This window comes from Leptidea sinapis, chromosome 1 (assembly GCF_905404315.1).
Source record: "Leptidea sinapis chromosome 1, ilLepSina1.1, whole genome shotgun sequence".
NCBI classification, from domain to species: Eukaryota; Metazoa; Arthropoda; class Insecta; order Lepidoptera; family Pieridae; genus Leptidea; species Leptidea sinapis.
In genome coordinates, this window is record NC_066265.1 from 18,406,496 (window position 1) to 18,428,510 (window position 22,015).

The 22,015-nt window shown below is 34.6% G+C and overlaps 1 protein-coding gene across 5 annotated transcripts in view; it reads left to right on the forward strand.

Annotated features, from left to right (window-relative positions):
• Nucleotides 1-21,259, forward strand: part of LOC126970459 (basic proline-rich protein-like) — a 38,285-nt gene extending 17,026 nt beyond the window's left edge. The window contains exons 2-4 of one of the 5 annotated variants that reach the window (XM_050816404.1): nucleotides 18,665-20,033; nucleotides 20,100-20,150; nucleotides 20,184-21,259. In XM_050816404.1, the coding sequence (XP_050672361.1) occupies nucleotides 18,665-20,033; nucleotides 20,100-20,150; nucleotides 20,184-20,503 (1,740 nt within the window). In that variant the 3' untranslated portion in view covers nucleotides 20,504-21,259. Of the gene's footprint in view, nucleotides 1-18,664 lie in introns of all 5 variants that reach the window. The other 4 variants (XM_050816384.1, XM_050816395.1, XM_050816375.1 and 1 more) reach the window with 4 other exon arrangements.
• The last annotated feature ends 756 nt before the right edge of the window (nucleotides 21,260-22,015 follow it).

A 22,015-nucleotide genomic window follows, 5' to 3' on the forward strand; every position in this document is an offset into this window, starting at 1 on the left:
GGTTTTTAATTTCTCACTTAATGTGTGGATTTATGCATCTACTGTACTCAATATCTATAATGTTTGATGACCTGTGCATTGGCATTGAGTATTTTTGTTGCATCACTTTACAAATTATATTGCAATTAAAATAATCCATAAAACTACTAAACTTTGATTCAACTGGCAATGAGTTTCTTGCCACTTCTTCACATAAAAGGTCAACTTTATCCAAAGTGGTGGTAAATGGTACAAAGATAAACTTTTGATCAAACGTATTATTGCCTTGACCTAGATGAATAAAGTGGTTTTGATTTGATTTGATTTGACACATGCCTTGTAGTGTAATAAAAACTTAATAATATCAAAAACTAACAGAGAACTTGACATTTTCAATGCTTACTGATAAACAAGGTTAAAATAATGCTTATTTCACTTAGAGCGATACATGCTTAACCCAGAGTACATATACAAAATATTTATTGATGATATTGACTGCTTATTATAGGCATTAAGATTCACTTTCCGGAATCGGCAGTGCCCCAAGGCACTAGATTTTTCATATAAACCAAAACCGAGAGTGCCGTACGGCACGCTATTCCCTCACCAAATTCTGAGCCTTATTTTGTTTAAAAGATGGTTTATTTTGCATGGTCTTATAGCTTGATTCAATAGCTTTCAGATACATTCACTCAAATTATCTTAATTATAAGCAATCTATTAATACACGTAAAATAAAACCCATTGACAGAACACTGCACGAGCGCCAAAATGGCGACGATCTGAGGCATACCGCGCGATCAGAGTTTCCCGGAACGGAAAGGTTAAGTCTGATGACATTGTTTTCACGAAATAATTGAATTAAAATGCAGACAGCGCTTGATAAATGACTTTCCAAAAGCAGTAGTCAACTTAACAGCTTGTTATGCGAAACTTCATATTGAAACAAAAAATGAATTAATAAAAATAAGAAGAATGCCCTTCTTGATATCCATCAGTCAATATTATTGCCACCTAGCAGTGTAATTATATCCGAGTATACAAATATCAGTTTCACATTTGCGCTTTTTTATGAAAGAGCTTTTAATGAGTTGGGAAGAGGAAAACAAACAAGGGGTCGCCGAAAGTTGATTGCACCTTCTCTTGCGATGACCAGAGGAATCACAGGAGCATTGCATTTAAGGCGAGTAGTTTTACCGCAGCAATGTAAAAACTAGTAAAAAAATCATTACGCGCGATTAAAAGGCATAAAAGGCATTTATTTTCTCAAAACTGATTCCTTTAGAATTCTTTTTGTTGTCAAAAGGAATCAAATTATTAAACTGATTAACTAATAATGTTTCTAAATATGTGTAGATGTAATTTTGCAATGCAACAATGAACGTTAACGCATTGCAATTTGATTACAGACAGTAAGAAATTCAGCCACAGATCGCACCCTTAGTTCCATTCATCATCATATTTTACTACGACAGTTGACCATAACAAAGTTACGGCAGGTGACTCAAATATCCGGATAGCATATAAAATATTCAGACTAATATCGTTACATATAATTTGCTCCTAAGAATTGAAGAGTTCCGTTATTTTGTCATGGATTCCATAATCAGAACCTAACCAAACTCTCACCAAACTACCTTTGAAGTATATCCTTTCCAATAAAAAAAAAATATCGACCGGTTGGCGCGATAATGAGTTATTCGTAAATTTGTCGCACATACTTATAGCAAAATTAAGACTTTTATGGTTTTCTACTGGTTGCCATGGTCAGATCTGGAAAAAACTGCAATGGGAACACACGGGAAGCACCAGCTTCCAGATAAAAAAAGAATTATAAAAACGGTTCATCCAAATCCAAAGTTTTGAGATAATAAACAAAAAAATACCGACGAATTGAGAACCACCTCCTTTTTTGAAGTCGCTTAGTTAAAAAATAAGAAAGTGTATATTAAGAGTACTGATGAGAATGCGTATAAGAAACAACAACGTAAATAGGTATTTAAAATGCAGAGTGTTCAACTTCTCGCATTCAATTTCCATACAGAGGAAATTAGTCACGGCACCTACACACTATGTAACACGTCCTATATAGGAAAATATCGCTACTGACCCTAAGCATACGTACCGGTTCGTTTTCATTTTTCTAAAGGCAAATAGTGGAGGTAATTTTGAAGTTTGTGTATTGTAATACTTTTAAGATAACATACCTGAAAGAGGCTTTCATGCAACAAGTTTTTATATCAAAACAGCAAATAGTTATGTCTACCTAGAATAAAAATTCACCTATAAAACAAAATTAACGCAGTGAAATAATTACGTGGCAATTTATTTTGTTAACAATGTTTTACTGAATTAAATAAAAAAACAAATATATATAGTTTGACCAAATGAAAAATATTATACAGATAAGCGTAATGCGTGTCAACATATGGTTTGAATATCTGGGAATTTCTGCTTGAATTCTGTTACCTTATCTAATATATAAAATTCTCGTGTCATGGTGTTAAACTTTGAACTCCTCCGAAACGAAATCAAGAAATTTTTAGTGCATATTGTGTAGGTCTGTGAATCGTACAACATCTATTCTTCATGCCCCTAAATGTCCACACGATTTTTTTTTTATTTATTTTTTTAAATTTGTTTGATTATGAGTCAGCATTAAAAAATACATACAACTTCAAATTTTCACCCATCTACGATCAACAGTTACTTTTGTATTGCGATTTTAATATCGGCAATACAACGTTTGCTGGGTCAGCTAGTAAAATATAATGCCTTTAAGGAGGTTGGTGTTTTTTATTAAAGCCAGTAATATCATCCAAGACAGGGAGCAGTCTTGTATGATTACTTGCCGTCAGTCTCTGTTTGCGGCTATGGCGGTTGAATCATTAAGTACCTATAAACAACAATTAAACTGTCTTAAACAATATTGAATATTAATTATAATTCTGATTTACTATAAATAAATAACATACATTAAATACTGAAATATGTTTTCTGTTATCAAAATTGTTATCAGTGTATACTAATAACCCCCTTATTCATAATGGTCCGCTAAGGAGTTTTATTTTTCATTCTGACTTAGCAATGCTTTAAGTAAGCAGACTTTTATGAATATGTGATATTACTAAGGATATTGTTCTGTGTACATACATAATTCGCCCCACCACCGTCAGGAATGGAAAAACGCTTCAATATGTCTGTTTGTGCAAGTCAAACACGGTTAAAATGAAACTTCTGAAAAGTTCCTGATTTAAAATACCCATTGAAAAGTATTGAAAAAAATAAACAAGTGCTTAATGTAAACAGTATAATTACAAAAACGAAAAACAACAAAAACAAAATAATTTAATACTTAGTAGACGATAGTGGGGACGCTACGGAGCATCGCACAATGAGGATACCACATATACATTTACTAGGTAATTTTTTTATGTGTTTGTGTCTCTATTTTACCTATTTGTGTCTCTATCGTCTCGCTTTTTCGTTTCATCGATCTTCAAATCACAACGATTTTTACAGAAGTTTTACTTCAATATGGTAAATTACCTACAGATTATCATCATATATTATTTGAAAAAGTGGCTCTTCAGGATATCCCATTATATAATAAAATATATCAGATTTTGAAGTTATAATTGAGTGGTCAACTACACATTTGTGATACATACAACTTTAATATGATTTAAAATTATTTTTAAGATAGATTATGTTTACACAATGTAAGTGGAAAAAACGTACTAAAATATTGACTAAAAAGTTAATCAGTCAATACGAATAGTACCAATCCCAGGAATCATCTGTCTGCATTCGACAAAATATATATACTCATAAATATATTAATCTATTAAATTTACCATCACTTAGACACAGCTAGTGTTTTACGGCCGTTTTCAATAACCTATCTATCCTTAGTTTAACTCACTAAAGGTAGGAAAAATCTATCCTTTTACGCTTACTTACATTTCAATAACCTATCGACATACAGCCGTTCTCAATATTCAGTCTATCTCTTACATACTCTTGCGATAAGAATCATAACTAACGTTGAATTTTCTGTCCCAATAAACTTATCAACGGTAACTCACCTTATCCGTACACGCTGTCTGTCAATGGGACGACGTGTAGCTTACCAGCGATAGAAGTTTGTATGGAAATTTCAAATCACGCGTCCCAATATAAGGCAATAAGAATGACTTATCGGGTATATTGGGACAGCTTCAGATTATTGACTGCTAATTACTGACAGTAGAAGGTAGTAATTTCTCTCTATCTGTAGATATTGGGAATATACTATCTGGACTATATATACTATAAATTATACTGGACATTACTACGGATAGATAAAATCTTGTCATTAAACGGTGACAGCAATGTATCCGTAACGAGAGGTACGTTATTGAAAACGGCTGTTAGTCGTCATTGAACAAACCAGACGTTGATTGACCAATTAGGACTCATCAATAAAGTTTTCAATGTCAATCTTGTAATGTCATCACAATGTCCGAGTGACTCCTTCGTAACAAGATGTTACACAAGCCTGCAGTCACCACAAACGTGGGTATATTGACTGTTTTAATATACTTATATGTATATCATGTTACTCGATTGAGAAATCATATTTCTCACTTTATTTAGGGTTTGTCATACTCAAAATACAAACTGGAAACTCATAATACTTAGAACATTATATTATAAATGACCCTAATTTTAGCGTTGTAATAATTTATTTAGAGATAATGCTGGCTTAGTGGGTACCACAGAAGTAATGTTTTTTTATGAAAATAATGGTCGAGAACTACGCTTGGCAATAAATACGCCCTGCACATTACAATACAGTGCCGCTCGAGACTTTTGAAATACCCAAAAAATCAGAGCGGCACTACAACTGCGTTCGTCATCTTGAGACGTCAAGTCTCATTTGCCCAGTAATTTCACTAGCTACGGCGCCCTTCAGACCGAAACACAGTAATGCTTACACAATACAACTTCACGGCAGAAATATGCACCGAAATGTGCTAGCATTATCGTATATCAGTTTGAAGTGTTTACAGGGCTAATACGACCTAATATCTTATGTCTCAAAGTGAAGAAGGGAATTGTGATGCCGCTCAGAATTTTAGGCTCAATCAAGAATCAACATTCTGATCCAAGGTCTTTATCATTATGTCACTTTTGTCATACTTCAAAATGTTTTGTCACACTTTATTAATTATTGACTAGAAAGAGTTTGTACTATCTCCAGGATATTATAACATAGTCATAACTTTCATGTTGATAAGATGTTGTCCATAAAACACCAATTAGAAAATAAATCTTTAACTTCCTAAACACGTATTCTGTTGCTATTCATTAAGTATATTAATGAGTTTACAACGCAATAAATAGAGCACAGCCAACTAACTAGATGTGTGAGTCCTACCTAAAAAGCATCGCAAGAATAACTTCCTTTTTAAAAAAATTGCGTGCGTACAAAGTACACATTTCAGAAGTGAAACTTCCATTGTGCATGAACCTCTTAGCTCCATATGAAGTCCTGGTATATGTTGCTAGGATGACAAATGATTTCAATATGAAAGGCATTCCTATCACCGCCACCATATTTATGTTTTCCTAGTATCTGTGTAGGAATATGTCGTGGGCATGACGTCAGAATACATTAAGGTATACTCGCGTCATACATATGACATTCTATTCTTCAATTATGATATGATTAGTACAAAAACACTGTATGATTCTTACTATCTCATTTTCTCCCACGTTAAATCTTATGAATTTATATCCATACAAAAAAATATACATTTTTTGTACACATAGTCCCCGATAGACAATCTTGCATGATTACTTTAAGCTAAAAAGGCTTTGTTTCTTTAAATATATGAGAGTTCGGCAAATATAATAAATAGCACGGTAATTTCATGAGCACATAACGCTGAAGTATTTTGTAGGCGGAAATATTAATGCGTATTTTCGAATAGTTCCCGGATATGACATCACAATTTCTATGTAACACAAGACACAAAGTTCTATTTGAGACAGATCCTGGTTACCATCAGATTCCCGCTGAGTAAATGTCAAGGTCGATCGGTCTCGTAACGCTTATTCTCAGTTTAGACAAATATTTAGTTTGGCACAAAAGGTTTCTGTATTTGTCTAACGTCATTTTAAACATAAACAAATCATTGAATGGATTTTTTACTATTTCATTTACAGTTTGTTTTTTGTTTATAAACGAAAAACTTAAATTTATTTCTTATAGATACTAAAGTTCGTTACTGATCGTTTCGTGTTTTAACACAAAACAATTTAAAATAAAAATGATTCTACGAACTTGATAATTTATATATTATATGGCAGGTAAGTCGTTTTTGATGTGAACCCATCCATATAAAAATTTGCATACTGCTTTATTTGAACACGGCGATTGTATTAGTAATCTTTTATAATTAACTTTAATATTCTTTACGTAATAAAGTACTTATCTTCAACTTGACAATTACGTAAACCTCTGCCCTTTGCGTTTCACCACATCGATTCCGAACAATATACGCCCTCATTTTAACACGAAAAACTCGTCAAATAATTTTCATTTTGAATTTCGTCAGTCACCGTTTATATATTTTATCCGACTGCGCAAACAAACGAGTGTAGGTAATGTTACTGAAATAATATCATAATAAGATAGCTTTAAGTTACTAAAAAACTAATAAATATTCTTTGATTATTTATACGTATAGACAGTCTGTGACATCTGTGAAAACGTCGAGAAAAATTGAGTTAAGAGTTATCCTTTAGTTTGAGCAATGCACGCAGATTAACACAAAGTGTCATCAAATCGCGAGTGTAAGACGTGGCTTGTCACGCACACTAAAGTATTAAACCTGGCCTGTTTTTATCGGTAGTCTAACAGCAAGAGACTCATCTAGACATATTATAAATTATCTAAATAAATACTCCATAACAGTCCAATGCGTTAGAATAATTATATTAAACTGTAACTGTATTAATGTCTGTACGATTGCTAAATACATACAGGGTAGCTCACGGCAAATACAACGCTACGTAAAACGAACTAAGGAAATCAAAATTTAAATAAAACACTTTATTTTAACACAAAAAACACAGTTTAGAGATTATTCAAAACCCACATATACCAAAAACGAAGAGGACACTGTCAGTAAATTTTGCCAAAAACCATCTTTCTACAGCAAATACCACCTCCGAGGCAATAAATGGCGCTAAACTTTATAATGACTACTATGACAAATACTATCTTTGACTCATTTCATCTGCAGTCCCCTTTGAAACGAGATCTGGAAAGGCCTTGAATCGTTGGGTTAACTAAAATAAAAATGTAACTTTTACGCCAGAATGTAATGTAAAAACAGTTACAATTACACGCGTTTCAACCTTTTATAATAATAATAATAATAATAATCATTTATTTCAGGTATAACCCATAGAAAATACAAATTAAAATCAAAATTACAATTAAATTACAACTAAATAGAATTAACTAACCATGCAAAAAAATTAAATTAAATAAATTACAAAATACTTACTTATATTAAATATCTTATTTTCTATTTTTATTAAGATGGATGTCCATCCATCTTTTGAAAATATCGTTATTATATACATTGTTAGAGACAGTCATCAGAATTCCGTTGGTGGAGCGTCTCATTCGATCCCAAAAAGAAGCAATTCTTGTGCGAATTATTGCGAAGAAGTCGGGCACTCTCGCTCTCGCAAACATACTTGCAGCACTGCAATACCTTGGAAGTTTCATAAGAGCTTTTAAAAGTGTTTTATTAAAATGTGTAATACAAGCGTTAATGAAAGAAAATAAAACATAAGAAAGAGAACAAAATTGTTCGCTTAAATTAAAGAAAATATAAATAAATTGGGGCCAAATAAATAGTTAACCGGCACCGACTTAAAACCTATCAATAGGTAGCACATATAAATATTCTGAGCGGCACTATTGCGCTCCTCACCTTGAGATATAAGATGTTAAGTCTCATTTGCCCAGTAATTTCACTAGCAACGGGGCCTTCAGACCGAAACACAGTACACGAAGCACGGCTTCACGGCAGAAATAGTCACTGTTGTGGTACCCATAATCTAGCCGGCTTCCTGTGAAAAGGAGCCGCCTCCCACTGGTAAATCACTGTCAGTTAATAAATATAATAAATAATTAATACCAATGAAACTTCAAAAAATCGTACACGAAAAACAATTGGTTAAATATCAATTTAAGCCGTGGGCCCCAGTGGCGCGTTGAATGTACAAAGTATGTTTCTACGCCACTCAAAAGGGCTTCTGGAAACCCAAGCGCTGGCAGCTATTTCGGCCAACGGATCAGCCCAGCTACCCAACGCGGCAACGCTTCTATGAGTTCTTGTTACACTTCCCCGCAATGATATTGTAAATAGAATCATAAGATTTGTATTGTTTGAATAAATAATTCATCAAGAAAAATAAATAAATTGAAGGCCTAATAATTGAAATCTTAACAATCGTACAACTACGTTGTCCTTGGCTACAGTAAACATTGCAACAACACTAATTGCAATTACCGGCTCATATAATTAGTGTCGCGTCAAAAATTTCTGTGTCAAGTTGTTATATCACCAACGACAATAATATTGGTGGGCATAAACCAATGGAAGATTGATACTCTATTGTTTATCACGCACCGACGTCGCAACCGATGCATACTTGCGTTCACGAATGATTAACTAACAAGAATGATTGAAGTAACCTTTATTGTATCTGTTTACACACCTCTAGTATTCTCGTAGTATAGGATTTTCTTGGAATTAAATTTGGTAGCAAATATACAAGATTTTAACCGACGTCGAAAAAGGAGGGGGTTCTCAATTCTACTGTATTTTTAATAGTCTTCGAAAAAGAGGAGGTTCTCAATTCAATTGGTATTTATTTTTATGCATGTAGGTACACCGATTTCGTTGTGAATTATAATTCGATTTTCGTGATTCTTTTTTAGTTTGATGCGGAATATTTGCCATAATGATTTGATATAGTTTGGCCCAGTACTTTTCTTTTTATGAACATATTTTATGATTTTTTTTTTTCGTGGATGATGTTTGAAATTTTATGAAGATGCGGGACTCAAACCCACGACCTCTCGCGTTCCGTGCGAGTGCTCTTCCAACTGAGCTAACCTTTCGAATGACAGATCGTCATAGAATCTTGTATGCTTTGTTCAACTCTCAGGTTGGGGGTTCATCTACAGAATCTACTTTACAGTTGATAACCTGCTCAACCCCTCAAATTGAATTGAGATGTCGCTCTTGCAAATCTAAACAATTTGTTATGTTTTCAAAGTGATAACCCTCACTTCTAGGATTAATACACAAGTAAAATTTGACAACAGAATTATATGAACGATGCGGGACTCGAACCCACGGTCTCTCGCGATCCGTGGGAGTGCTTTATTTTTGAGAATAAAACGAATTGTAAATTTCAAAAACCTACAATTATTTAAAAACTGTTAAGGCTCAAAAGATTAAATTCATAAAATGTATCAATGCTTACGATATTTCAAAACAAGGTAAATTTGCATTTGTATTTTACCATTAGGTTAAAACACAGAGTACTTAAATATTTTTAATTCCATCCTTTCCATCTGTCACTTGTATAAAACGTCCTTAGTTCTCTCATATACACCTTATATATATATATACCTTAGCTATCATATTCCCCTGATTTCAATTCAAACACTCTTATTACGTATTACTGTTTACTAGTGGGAGGCTCCTTTGCACAGGATTCCGGCTAGATTATGGGTACGACAACGGCGCCTATTCCTGCCGTAAGTAATGTGTAAACATTACTGTGTTTTGGTCTGAAGGGCTAGTGAAATTACTGGGCAAATGAGACTTAACATCTTATGTCTCAAGGTGACGAGCGCAATTGTAGTGCCGCTCAAAATTTTTGGGTTATTCAAGAATCCTAAGCGGCACTGCATTGTAATGGGCAAGGCGTATCAATAACCATCTGCTGAACGTCCTGCTCGTCTCGTTCCTTTTTTTCATAAACAAAAAAAACTACTTATATATTCAACCCGGATTTGACTTACTTCAAGAGTCAGGAATGTAATCTTTTCAAATATATTCAGTCTCATAATTACTTTGAGGTAATGTACTCATTTTTTACAAGAGTTTGAAACCATGGACCAATCTATACTAATATTATAAAGCTGCAGTGTTTGTTTTTTTGTTTGAACGCGCTAATCTCTGGTACTACTGGTCCGATTTGTATGATTCTTTCAGTGTTGGGTAGTCCATTTATCGAGGAAGGCTATAGGCTATGTTTTTTTTTTTCAAAATTAGGGATCCGTAATAAAATTGCTATTTTGTAACACAAGGTGTAAAATCGAAAACCTATTTTTGCGTGCGCTGCAAAAACTATTGACAATAGAACAAAATGATGTACAGGCTATATATATAGGCGATATATAGGCAATATTTTATTACTTATAAAACTATCGCATGAATCATACTTTATATGGCAAAACAACGTTTGCCGGGTCAGCTAGTTCTAATATATAGGCTCAGTAATAAATAGCATCGGAAAATGTGAGCTACAAATACGTAGAGGAATTGTCATGGCGAAAACAGCAATGACTTAAGTGAGTATTGTGTGGCGAGATAGAAACATTAGCAATCGAACTAAAATACTTCTGGTTCGCACACTTGTCTTCCCCATGGCTCTAAACGCACAGAGTAATAGACTTTCAAAGCCGCAGCTAAACAGAGAATCAACGCCTCAGAAATGTGGTGTTGGTGTCGTATGCTCCGAAGACCATGGACCATGCCCGTCGCACAAACATCTGCATTTTGAAGCAGCTCAAGAATCAAGATAGAGAATGCTCAGTGTCTGTACACAGTCTGCCTACAGCGCATAGTGCGATACTTCGGCCACATGCACGTACAGAAGCCGACAACCTTGAGCTTTTGATGGTTACGGGGAAAATAGAGGGTAAAAGACCTAGAGGCTGTATTGCTAAGCGGTGGTTGGATCGAATCGCCGAATATCTGAAAATAAGCGTCGCACTCCACCAGGTGTCGGAGCGAAACCGATAGAGACAGCTCGTAGACCAAATGAATATGAGTCACGATCCTCAGCAGTAAGGGAACGACTACAAAAATATTATTTTTTTATACATTCTTATTGCAATAAATATTAATGGAAATATAATTATAACACTAGAAGTAAGGGATTGCTTGTAACTAATTCTAGTAGGCTTCATAAGATACATAATAGCTTTAAGGGTAAATGTATACAATTTTATAATAAAGTCCTAGCCACTGTTCAGGCATTATCTATAAACAAATTTGAATGTTTTATAAAAAAAAATGGCTCAGTCGTAAATCCTATTACTTCACAGCTGAATATCTAAATGATCGAACAGCCTGGGACTAGATTGTGATTATTTTATAGCAATAGAAATGACTGTACAATATTGTATATTTTTATTGAAAAGAGCACAAAAGAGAATGCTGGGAGAGTTTCTTGCGCCGCTTCTCTCAGATCGCCATTGGTTTCCGAAGCGATAGTAGTATCTAGTATATTAGAAATGACATCAAAAAGAATTCTAATGGAATCAATTTTGAGAAAATAAATGACTTTTATGCCTTTATAGGTAAGCATATGTTGCAACATATATGCTTTGACAGAAGGAATAGCACACTAAGCCACTGAACAACATTTTTTGCAATTCAAGATTCACATCAAAGTTTGCAAATCTCGGAGAGCGATTCTTGTATAACCTTTGACCGAATCAACGCAATGTTCACATTAAATATCTGACCATTACGAGCAGCCAAGATGTACGAGCATATTTTTACGCAACGTAACACTTTGACCCTTATTATCATAACACATAATGCATATCTTTGTGTAATCTTCGTTGATCGATAAGTAATCTCTTAAATTGGAGGCGCTTAAAATATTACAGATAACTTTAAAGCTATATGAATTATGTATATAATTTGTTTCGGATTAAAATCCCATAATTATTCCACGAATTCTGTGAATATGCTATCGCAGTTTATGGAAATATATATTAGGAAATAAAGCTCATTAAAAGAAAAAAACAGGATAGTTAATAATTGTTTTTGATTTTTCTGGACTATTTGTGATAGCAGGATTAAGAACTTTTTTCTTGTTATATACATACTGACAAAGCATGCCATGGAACAACCCATAAAGAACGTCAATTATTTTTCTCATTTTTTCGTGATTACTGAACAGAAAAATTATAACTTACATGGCATTGCATTCTAAATTTGTATCAAATTTTGTTAGTTATCTTGAGTGTTGATTTTGCTAATATTCACGTACCAGAAATTGGCGTGTCAACATCTCCTAAGGATGCCTCATGAGAGATGTAGAGGCGAAACATGTCGAAATTATATATATTACTCGAAAATATTGAATAATTATGGATTTGGGCAAAATAACGCCAAATTCATTAAATTATTTATAGTGCAATTAATAAATGTTAAAATCTTATTTTAATTACGCGCGGAAACACGCGTAGGCGGCCGATTGTGACGTAACGCGTCAGAAGTCAATTAAGGTAACGTGTCATTTATCAACCAAACTTTCAAGCGACGCGATGATGATACTTGATGCGTGACGTCATCAATTTTTTAATTAACATGATCGATTTCCGTACTTATACTTTTGGAAGGAAGTTCCTTACGGCAGGCTTGGAGGAGATAGGGATTATGCTGCGGGACCGAACTGAAAAAAATGTGATAGTAAAACTGTAAGAAAAAGTCCGTGGAATAAAACCGTTGAATGAGACGTGCGCAGGCGCGTCAGTCGTTTCTATTTCTATGTAATTTTATGTTGTCAAACAAAAATAAAGAGACATATTTTGTTATTTTAATTGATAATTTGGATTACGATTTTTTTTTTATTTTACGTAATTTATTATTTCCTAAAATACTGAATTTCCTAAATACTTTCGTGTAGTTAAATAAAAACTAATCTGCAAAATTTAAGAGAAAAATCAAGAAAACCTACATAAAATTGAACACGATTTTTTTTTACAAATTGTGTCGATCCTACATAAGCCGAAGGAACTTCGTTACTACCTGGTGTCCCACGACATCACATCTTTTATTTTATTGAATATCTTATTAATTACAATTCTTATTTAGATTAAAACTGAGTCAATTTTTGGAACCTTTTTATCATATATTTTTTATAAACCATTTTTACTTTGATTTGTTAATAATGTCATCAAACCATTGATTTATCGATATGTTCAGAAGTAAATAGATAAATTTCATAGGTATGAACTATATAATTAAAAATGTGATAGTAAACGATGAACGAAATACAAAAATGACACTAAAGATGTTCAAAGTCACATAGTTAACACATCAGAAATTAAAAATATTCTTAAGTTCAATTACAAATTTTAAACATAAATTATTAATTATTAAATAAACGTTCGAAATGCTAAAATAAATAAAGAAAGGTTAATGTTGTTAATTTTAATAATCTAACGCCAAGTTAGATTAATCTAAAGTTGTTTTTATAGCATAGTTTATAATATCATAGTTTAATTAAAAGTTAATTAAACGATCTAATAAAATTCATATTTAATTAAAGTTTTATTGTTAATCATGATACGATATGATTTATTACTCAAATCAGCACAGACATTGATATTTATTAAACTTAGGTATTAATAATGGAATCAGCTTCCTTGTGCGGTGTTTTCGGGACGATACGAAATGGGTACCTTCAAAAAAAGCGCGTACACCTTCCTTAAAGGCTGGCAACGCTCTTGTGATTCCTCTGGTGTTACAAGAGAATGTGGGCGGCGGTGATCACCTAACACCAGGTGACCCGTACGCTCGTTTGTCCTCCTATTCCATAAAAAAAAAGCAAATTTCTTTGTCAGTGTGAAAAATTATAACTTACATGGCATTGGATTCTAAATTGGTACCTAACTTGAATCTATCTTGACATTTTAGATTATACTCACTATTTTTTCCTTTATTCATCACTTTATGAACATTTAGAAACAAAAATTTAAATTTCTGGAGTAATTTTATTATGGCACGAAATTTATCCAAAGTTTACATAATCTAAGTCCACAAGCAACAGAATATTGAGCAAACATCACAATCAGTAAATAAATGTAATATTTATTATTTGTCCAATGTATTTCGTGAACTGGAGATGAACTCGACCTCTGCTCAAAACACAAACATTGCGTGTAGTAATAGTAATGTGTAATGAAAAATATGTGTAACGTGTAATTAAATATTATACTTTATGAGTAATGTTTTGCTTGATGACAATCAGCCAGCTATTGATACAATACACTGACTATCTATAACTATAATATTTGTGTAATTACAGTGTAAGCACACAAAACAACAGGATACATAAGAAATGTCAATTTTCTTGATAATTAATGTTCAATATAAGTAATTACAGTGGGAGGCTCCTTTGTACCAGTTGCCGGCTAGATTATGGGTACAACAACGGCGCCTATTTTTGCCGTGAAGCAGTAATGTGTAAGCATTATTGTGTTTCTGAAGGGTGCCGCAGCTAGTGAAATTACTCGGCAAATGAGCAGGGCGTATGAATTACCATCAGCTGAACGTCCTGCTCGTATTGTCCCGTATTTTAATTAAAAAATTAAGCCATAAGGTATTTTCTATTCGCCAGAAGAAAGGTTGGACAGAGAACAAGGCATATTACTTATTTGACATTTGAATAAAAATATTATAATATGTAGATACACCCCTCATGGTCATTTAATGTTAGATTGCAATGCATTGTTTAAAAAATCAAAAGCTAACAGAATATTCCAAATCTACATAAAGATGGAGGGGTCAGTAGGGTCACAGCAACATTACAAATCTGACCCTGACTCAGGTTCAAAATGTTGAAAAATATTCAATAGATGTAAACATCATTAACAACTAATTATGCTCAATATGCAAAATGTTTGCGAACTATAGCCAAATGAAATGTGGACGGAGCTTGAGAAACTCGTAGACTCAGTGGTTTTAGGCAAGTTCTTGTTATCAATTACCGTACTCTGTTTACTTTTTAGATATTTGCGCATGGAACATCATTCCTTATTGTACTCGGAGAAGGTCGTTGTTAGCTGCACTTCAGTTTATGCTTTTGCAGCTATCATCGTTTTTACTTGCTTGCATTAGCTTTGTTAAATTGTTCCAAATAAAAGTTTTATTATTATTTTTTTATTTTAAATACTTCACGTCACTTCTTGAATTCACTATAGAGTGCTATGAAATCCTATCGAAATACGGGTTTGGCAGTAATATATTTGAGACTATACGACGCGTCGTATAGTCTCAAATTTGGAAATTGACTTGAGATGTCGCTCTTGTAAATCTAAACAATATGTTATGTTTTTAAAGTGATAACCCTCACTTCCAGGATTAATACACAAATTAAATTTGAAAAACAAAATTTTGTGAACGATGCGGGATTCGAACCCACGACCTCCGGCGTTCCGTGCCGGTGAGAGTTGAACAAAGCTAACAGAATTTTATAACGAGGCGGTACTCGAACGGTTAGCTCAGTTGGTTAGAGCACCCTGCAATCGCTTTTGAAGAGAAAATGTAAACTGGTACTATGGTCCTATATTAATTTTATTTAAGCATTGATGTCACAGACAAGGCATGGTTTCAGCTATAAAAGATTCTGTTCAATTTGGCGTATTTCTTAAATGATAGAAGTCAATTATTTTTTTTTGCTAAACATTAATTTACACATAGTCTTCAATAGTGTTGCATTTCACTTTCAAAAATATATTTATACTAGCTTTTATCCGTGACTTCGTCCGCATTTATAATCTTCCTAACTTTTAAATTTATGTTTAATCCCCTTTCAATTTTTTTTCATTTCAAATTATTTACATATGACCCAATAATTAATAACACTATTTATATAAAAAATAATAAAATAGAACTTAAATAATCTAATAAAAATAAATTAATTACAAATAGAAAATATCATTAAGAACGCTGTCGGCAGGTAAGGTGCCCATGAAGCTGGCAACGTTACCTCTTTGTATGGCCAAACTTATCCTTTGACAGAGGTACGTACCAGATCTTGGTTCACCTGTTAAATTGGTTAGACGCCTGGATAACTCTCTTATGAGTTTTTGATAGAAAAGATTAAAATAATTTTAATTTTATAAATCAGCCTTCACTTCTGTATTGTGTCCGTCTATAACATTAACCAAGCTTGAGATCAAACGCTTCTTATAAATCTATTGATAGTAAAATATTTTTAAGAAACAAGCATTGATAGCATAATAATTTTGACCGCATAAATGTTTATTAAATGCTTATTAAGTACAAGGCTTAAGTATATTATAACTTTTGTTAAGACAGGGACAAACATACGTAATTAGAAGCCATGAGTTTTGTTAATATTAAGATATCAAAACATTTTTTATAACAAAGTAATTCTAATAAAATAAATTGAGATAAAAGAATAAGCATGCGGGTTATCCGAAGGTAACATAGATACATACACTCACGCCTTGTTCCTGTCGGGGTAGGCAGAAACAATAGAATGCCACTTGCTTCTATCCTTAAAAACCTCACGCGCTTCCTCCACATTTATTATTCACTAGCTGGCCCATCAAACGTTGTATTGCCATCATAGTTAACATCTGTAGTTATTCTACCAACTATTGGTAGCTAAAATTAATGTTGTTTTTTACCTCCTGAGAAAGTTAGAAAGATACAAAGATTCTAATTAGCTATTCATTTTAAAGTATTCTTTAAATTTGACGGGGGACACATTAAAGGAAAAACAAAATTGTTGTTTTCTTAAATTTCTAATATTAGGCAAATCGGTCCAGCCGTTCTCGAGTTTTAGCGAGACTAACGAGCAGCAATTCATTTTTATATATATCCGAAGGTTAATTAGAACGTAAATTTGTTGGCAGAGATTTGTTCTAGTTGATACTATACCATAAAGTGCTTTCGATTTCCTTAATCTGGGGCTACTATCTTGTTACACTTGTAGGCAGTTGTGATGGAAGTCTCCAACCTTACATATTGATGTAATAATAATTGTATTATATTAATGTCTTTTAACAGAAGTCTGTCAAATACAGAAAAACAAATTTAACTTATTCTACGTCAGCCGTGAGTAAGTGAGCTTGACATTTTTAAGTATAACGAAATATGCTTCAATCTAATCATAATATGTACCAACTTAGATAAAACAATGATTGCAAAAGTATTGTATTAATTAATTGTATGATTTATTATTTATGTTAACATAATAGTCCTTAAATTAAGTTATTTGCACTACTTATTCATATACGTGCGAAAAACTTTATACCCTTCAGTCCGCGTAAAATGGAAAGTATGTATGTTTTGAATACTGTCTCAAAACTATATTTAATTATAAGATAAACTTATAATATTTATAAGGTAAAAAAATAATCAAGGCTTTTGACAAAGTTTACCATGAACTACTTATTTACAAGCTTTATTCTTCTGGAATCGATGGTATCTTCTTAAAATGGTGCAAATTTAATTTAACTAACCGTAAATCTTCTGTTATCATTGGAGACTATTCTTCTAAGCCTTTTACCACTCGGTCAGGTGTCCCACAAGGCTCCCATTTGGGACCGTTATTTTTCAACTTATTTATTAAAGTGAATATACAATTGCTTCAAAAATTCTAGGTTTTATTTATTCGCTGACATTCTTAAATTTTTTAGACAAGTTAATTCGGCCGATGAAGCTCTTCTTCTTCAAAATGAATTTGATAATCTAGAAATCTAGTGTCAGGAAAGCGGAATAAGATTAAATACTGATAAATGTTACGTGATCCGCTTTATTGTGCTATGTTAGTATTGCTTTGGCTAAAGTGAGCCTCGTTAGGGATCTCGAGTTCATCAATATCAACAGGTTACGATTCAACATATATGTATGTTCCCATATTGATGCTATTACTAAAAAAAGCTTTCAGATTCTAGGCTTTGTGTTACGCAACTCCAAGCCCTTTAAAGGCCCACAACAAAAATCGCCATTTATAATGTTCTCTTGTGCGGAGCACTTCAGAATATTGTACGGTCGCTTGGAACCCGCATTCCAATGTATACAACAGACGCATAGAATCAGTTCAGATGAGGTTTCTCTGGCACCGAGAGCGTGTAAGAAATATAATACATTTCTCTGTAACTATGCAGGATCTAATTTAAGCTAATTCTCTCCTTTGACTAGAATTACCAGAGAATATAACAAACATCACGATGAAGTCGACGTAATATTTGATCACAATTTACTAAATTTCAAAAACATATAAAAACGGTTCTTTCAAGGGAGGGATGACCTCAATCTATTTTTGTTTTCATTATATTAAGTTTAAATTCGTAGACATAAATTCTATTATAGTTCTAAGTTTATTGTATGGCTTAATTTAATTGAATAGCATGTCATTTTGCCTATAGTTGAGGCATCATTACCATAATATGAATGTTATTGTTTTTGTATTATACTGTGTTTATATAAGTGTATACCTTGTTAGCGGAATTTATTAAATAAATAAATGCCAAATAGTTTTAGTGCAGTAAATTAAATACTAGTAATTGTTAATAACTAATCACTAAATGATTATATTTCAGAGGCTGTCATTGCACCTTGCGGTGGTGCTGTTCTCGGTGTATCACACCTGCACCGCACAGCGAGCACCGCGGGCCATTTCAAGCCCTAGTCAGAATTATGCCGTTCTAGGCGAACCGATCTCCGCAGACTTGGATGAGGATGGCTATTTCTATCCAAAACCGAAGATACCTTTTCCACCACCACCACCGCCTTCAAGGCCGCCGCCACCTCCACCACCACCGCCAACGAGACCGCCACCACCACCAACAAGAACACCAGAACCATCAACATCGTCCGCCATAACAGGATATACTTACAATACCCCAAGAATACCGTTCATATTCCCGACGAGATCACCGCCGCCGCCACCACCTCCTCCTTCAACTTATTTACCGCCAACATCAACACCACGACCAAGTCCACCGTCTACTTATCTACCACCTACTCGACCACCTCCGCCACCAACACCGCCACCTACTAGACCACCTCCGCCACCAACACCGCCACCTACCAGACCACCTCCGCCACCAACACCGCCACGTACCAGAGCACCTCCTCCGCCAACACCGCCACCTACCAGACCACCTCCGCCAACAACACCGCCGCCTACTAGACCTCCTCCACCACCAATAACTAGACGTCCTCCACCGCCACCCCCACCTACAAGGCCCCCACCGCCACCACCACCATTTACCAGGCCTCCAATAACTCCAACTGGTTATACTTACAATACACCACGTATACCATTCCCACCATCAACGAGACCGTCATCACCCCCACCAACTAGGCCTCCGGCACCACTTACAACCAGGCAGCCTCTAGCAACCCCAAAGCCTGTTACTTACCTTCCACCTTCTACAACTCTGCCACCGCGACCACCTACGAGACCTTCAAGTTATAAACCATTCGACTACACCAGAACCACTGGGTACAATTATCCGAAGCCCACGGTATCCTTTACATTGCCAACCAGGCCACCTCCCACGAGGCCTCCACCACCACCAAGTCCACCATCTACCTATTTACCCCCAACCACCAGACCACCACCTCCACCCCCAAGCCTTCCTTCCACGTATTTACCTCCGACTACCAGACCTCCTCCTCCACCTCCAAGTCCACCTTCTACATATCTACCACCAACAACAAGGCCACCACCACCCTCTCCAATCCCCACATTCCCCCCAACACTAAAAACTCCTCCCCCCCCACCTGTTACTAGACCAAATCCACCTCCCACTCGTCCACCAACACAAAGGACTACTGGATATGACTATCCAACACCAAAGATTCCATTTACCTTCCCTACACAGCCACCTACGTATTTACCGCCCACAAGACGCCCACCACCACCTACACCACCACCAACAAGGCCTCCACCACCCACAAGACCTCCACCACCACCCACTGCTCCACCTACCTATTTACCGCCAACGCGTCAACCACCACCAACAAGACCACCACCCCCACCAACACCTCCTCCAACAAGACCACCACCGCCTCCAACACCTCCTCCAACAAGACCTCCTCCACCACCAATACCTCCACCAACAAGGCCTCCACCACCACCAACACCTCCTCCAACAAGACCTCCACCACCACCGACAAGAAGTCCTCTACCGACTACAGGATATTACTACCCAAAACCCTCAAGCCCTTTCCCTTTACCAACTAGACCCCCATATATACCTCCTCAGCCAACGACAAAAGCTCCCTTATATATTCCCCCAGAAACAACTAAAAAGCCAATATACATAACCCAAAGACCTACATACACCCCAGTGACATATACGACGCGACCACCATTTATTCCCGATCAAGGCTATTTCTACGATCGACCACGAGTACCGTTTGTGTTTTGAAGTACAACAATAAGGGCATCGTCTTGAAGTTAAGTCTCTAAATAAAGTTGAACAAATAAAATAACTTATAATAATTTTTATTTGAGTTAACTATTGAAAACCAGGCCTTAGTTTAAGAATAGCCATACCTTTTGTGATAAAATGTATAAGAAATTTAATTTTGTTGTATGTATACTATTGGTTATTAGTAAGTTAGTAAAGAGACGTAGGATTTTGATCTAAAATTAGAATTGATTGTTACGTAATTTTATATTTGAAAGTCATGTTAAAGTGAAAATGCACAATAGACCACTATACACATATAAATAAAACCTACCAACAATTTACTTACCTGATACACATCAATTTACGTTTTGTATTCTTGACTCTGTATTCAGTACAAAGACATTGAATATAAAGGTTTTGAACCTTAGGTCTCAATTCAACCGTATTAAAAAAAAAGAAGTAACGAACTTGTAGAAGTAAAACTATTTGTTGAGGAAATCATACTCGCGTTAAAAATAATAAAAAGTTACGAAATTCTTAATTTTAAATCATTGTAACAAAATAATCTGAACTTGCAAGCTTTTGAATAATGGCCGTTACACTGTGTAGATCTACTTTGCGAACAATTGATGTTGTTGATTGATGAAAGTTACCATAATATTATCTATTTATACTAAAATAACTTAATACTCAGTAGCAATCATCACTGCCAAACTAATAATATGTTAAGATTGTAAAAATATTTTTGTATTAAACAAAATAGTAAAAACATCTGATGTTTTATTTATTTCTTTTATGTGTATAAATATAAGCTTAAGCCGCCTTAACCATACTGATGTAAAATACTATGCCGACGGTCTCGTGCTCGATTTTTACCACTCAGGACAACTGTGTACATCAGTTTACCTTCAATACCATATTGTTAGAACTTGTGCGCCGGAGAAGTCTCCAAACCAACACGCCAGGATGTGTCCTGGCGATGGATCAATAATGTCGACTGTGGTGTCACGGTGCTGGTGCAATGGAATTAAATGAAATTTTTTGCGACGCTTCGTGTATTCAAGTTGAGGCAATTAGTGCATCAAAACAACGAGTTAATTCCTCCTGACCTTTTATGTAAGTAAATGTTATGAATCCTTAACTGGCGGTGACTTCCCGTTACTATGGAAGCAAGCACGCGTAGTACTAATCTACAAATCAGGTGGCAGAGAAATGGTTAGTAACTATAGGGCAATCTCAATATTTCATAAGGCATTTGAAAAATTTGTTGCAAAGAACGTAAATGGCATTTAAGACATATTATAACTAAACATCAGAACGGTTTCTTAGCTAGTCTACCGCTACTAATCTGGTATCTATTGTCGAAAGACAGATTAGTAGTGGTATTTCTTAAATCTAGACTCTAGATATTCTGTGGACGTCATATACACCGATTTCAGCAGAGTTTTTAATCAAGTAAACCATTCAATCTTAACCGAAAAACTTGCTGCATCGGGAATCGGAAATAGCCTTCTTAAGTTCAGTTCA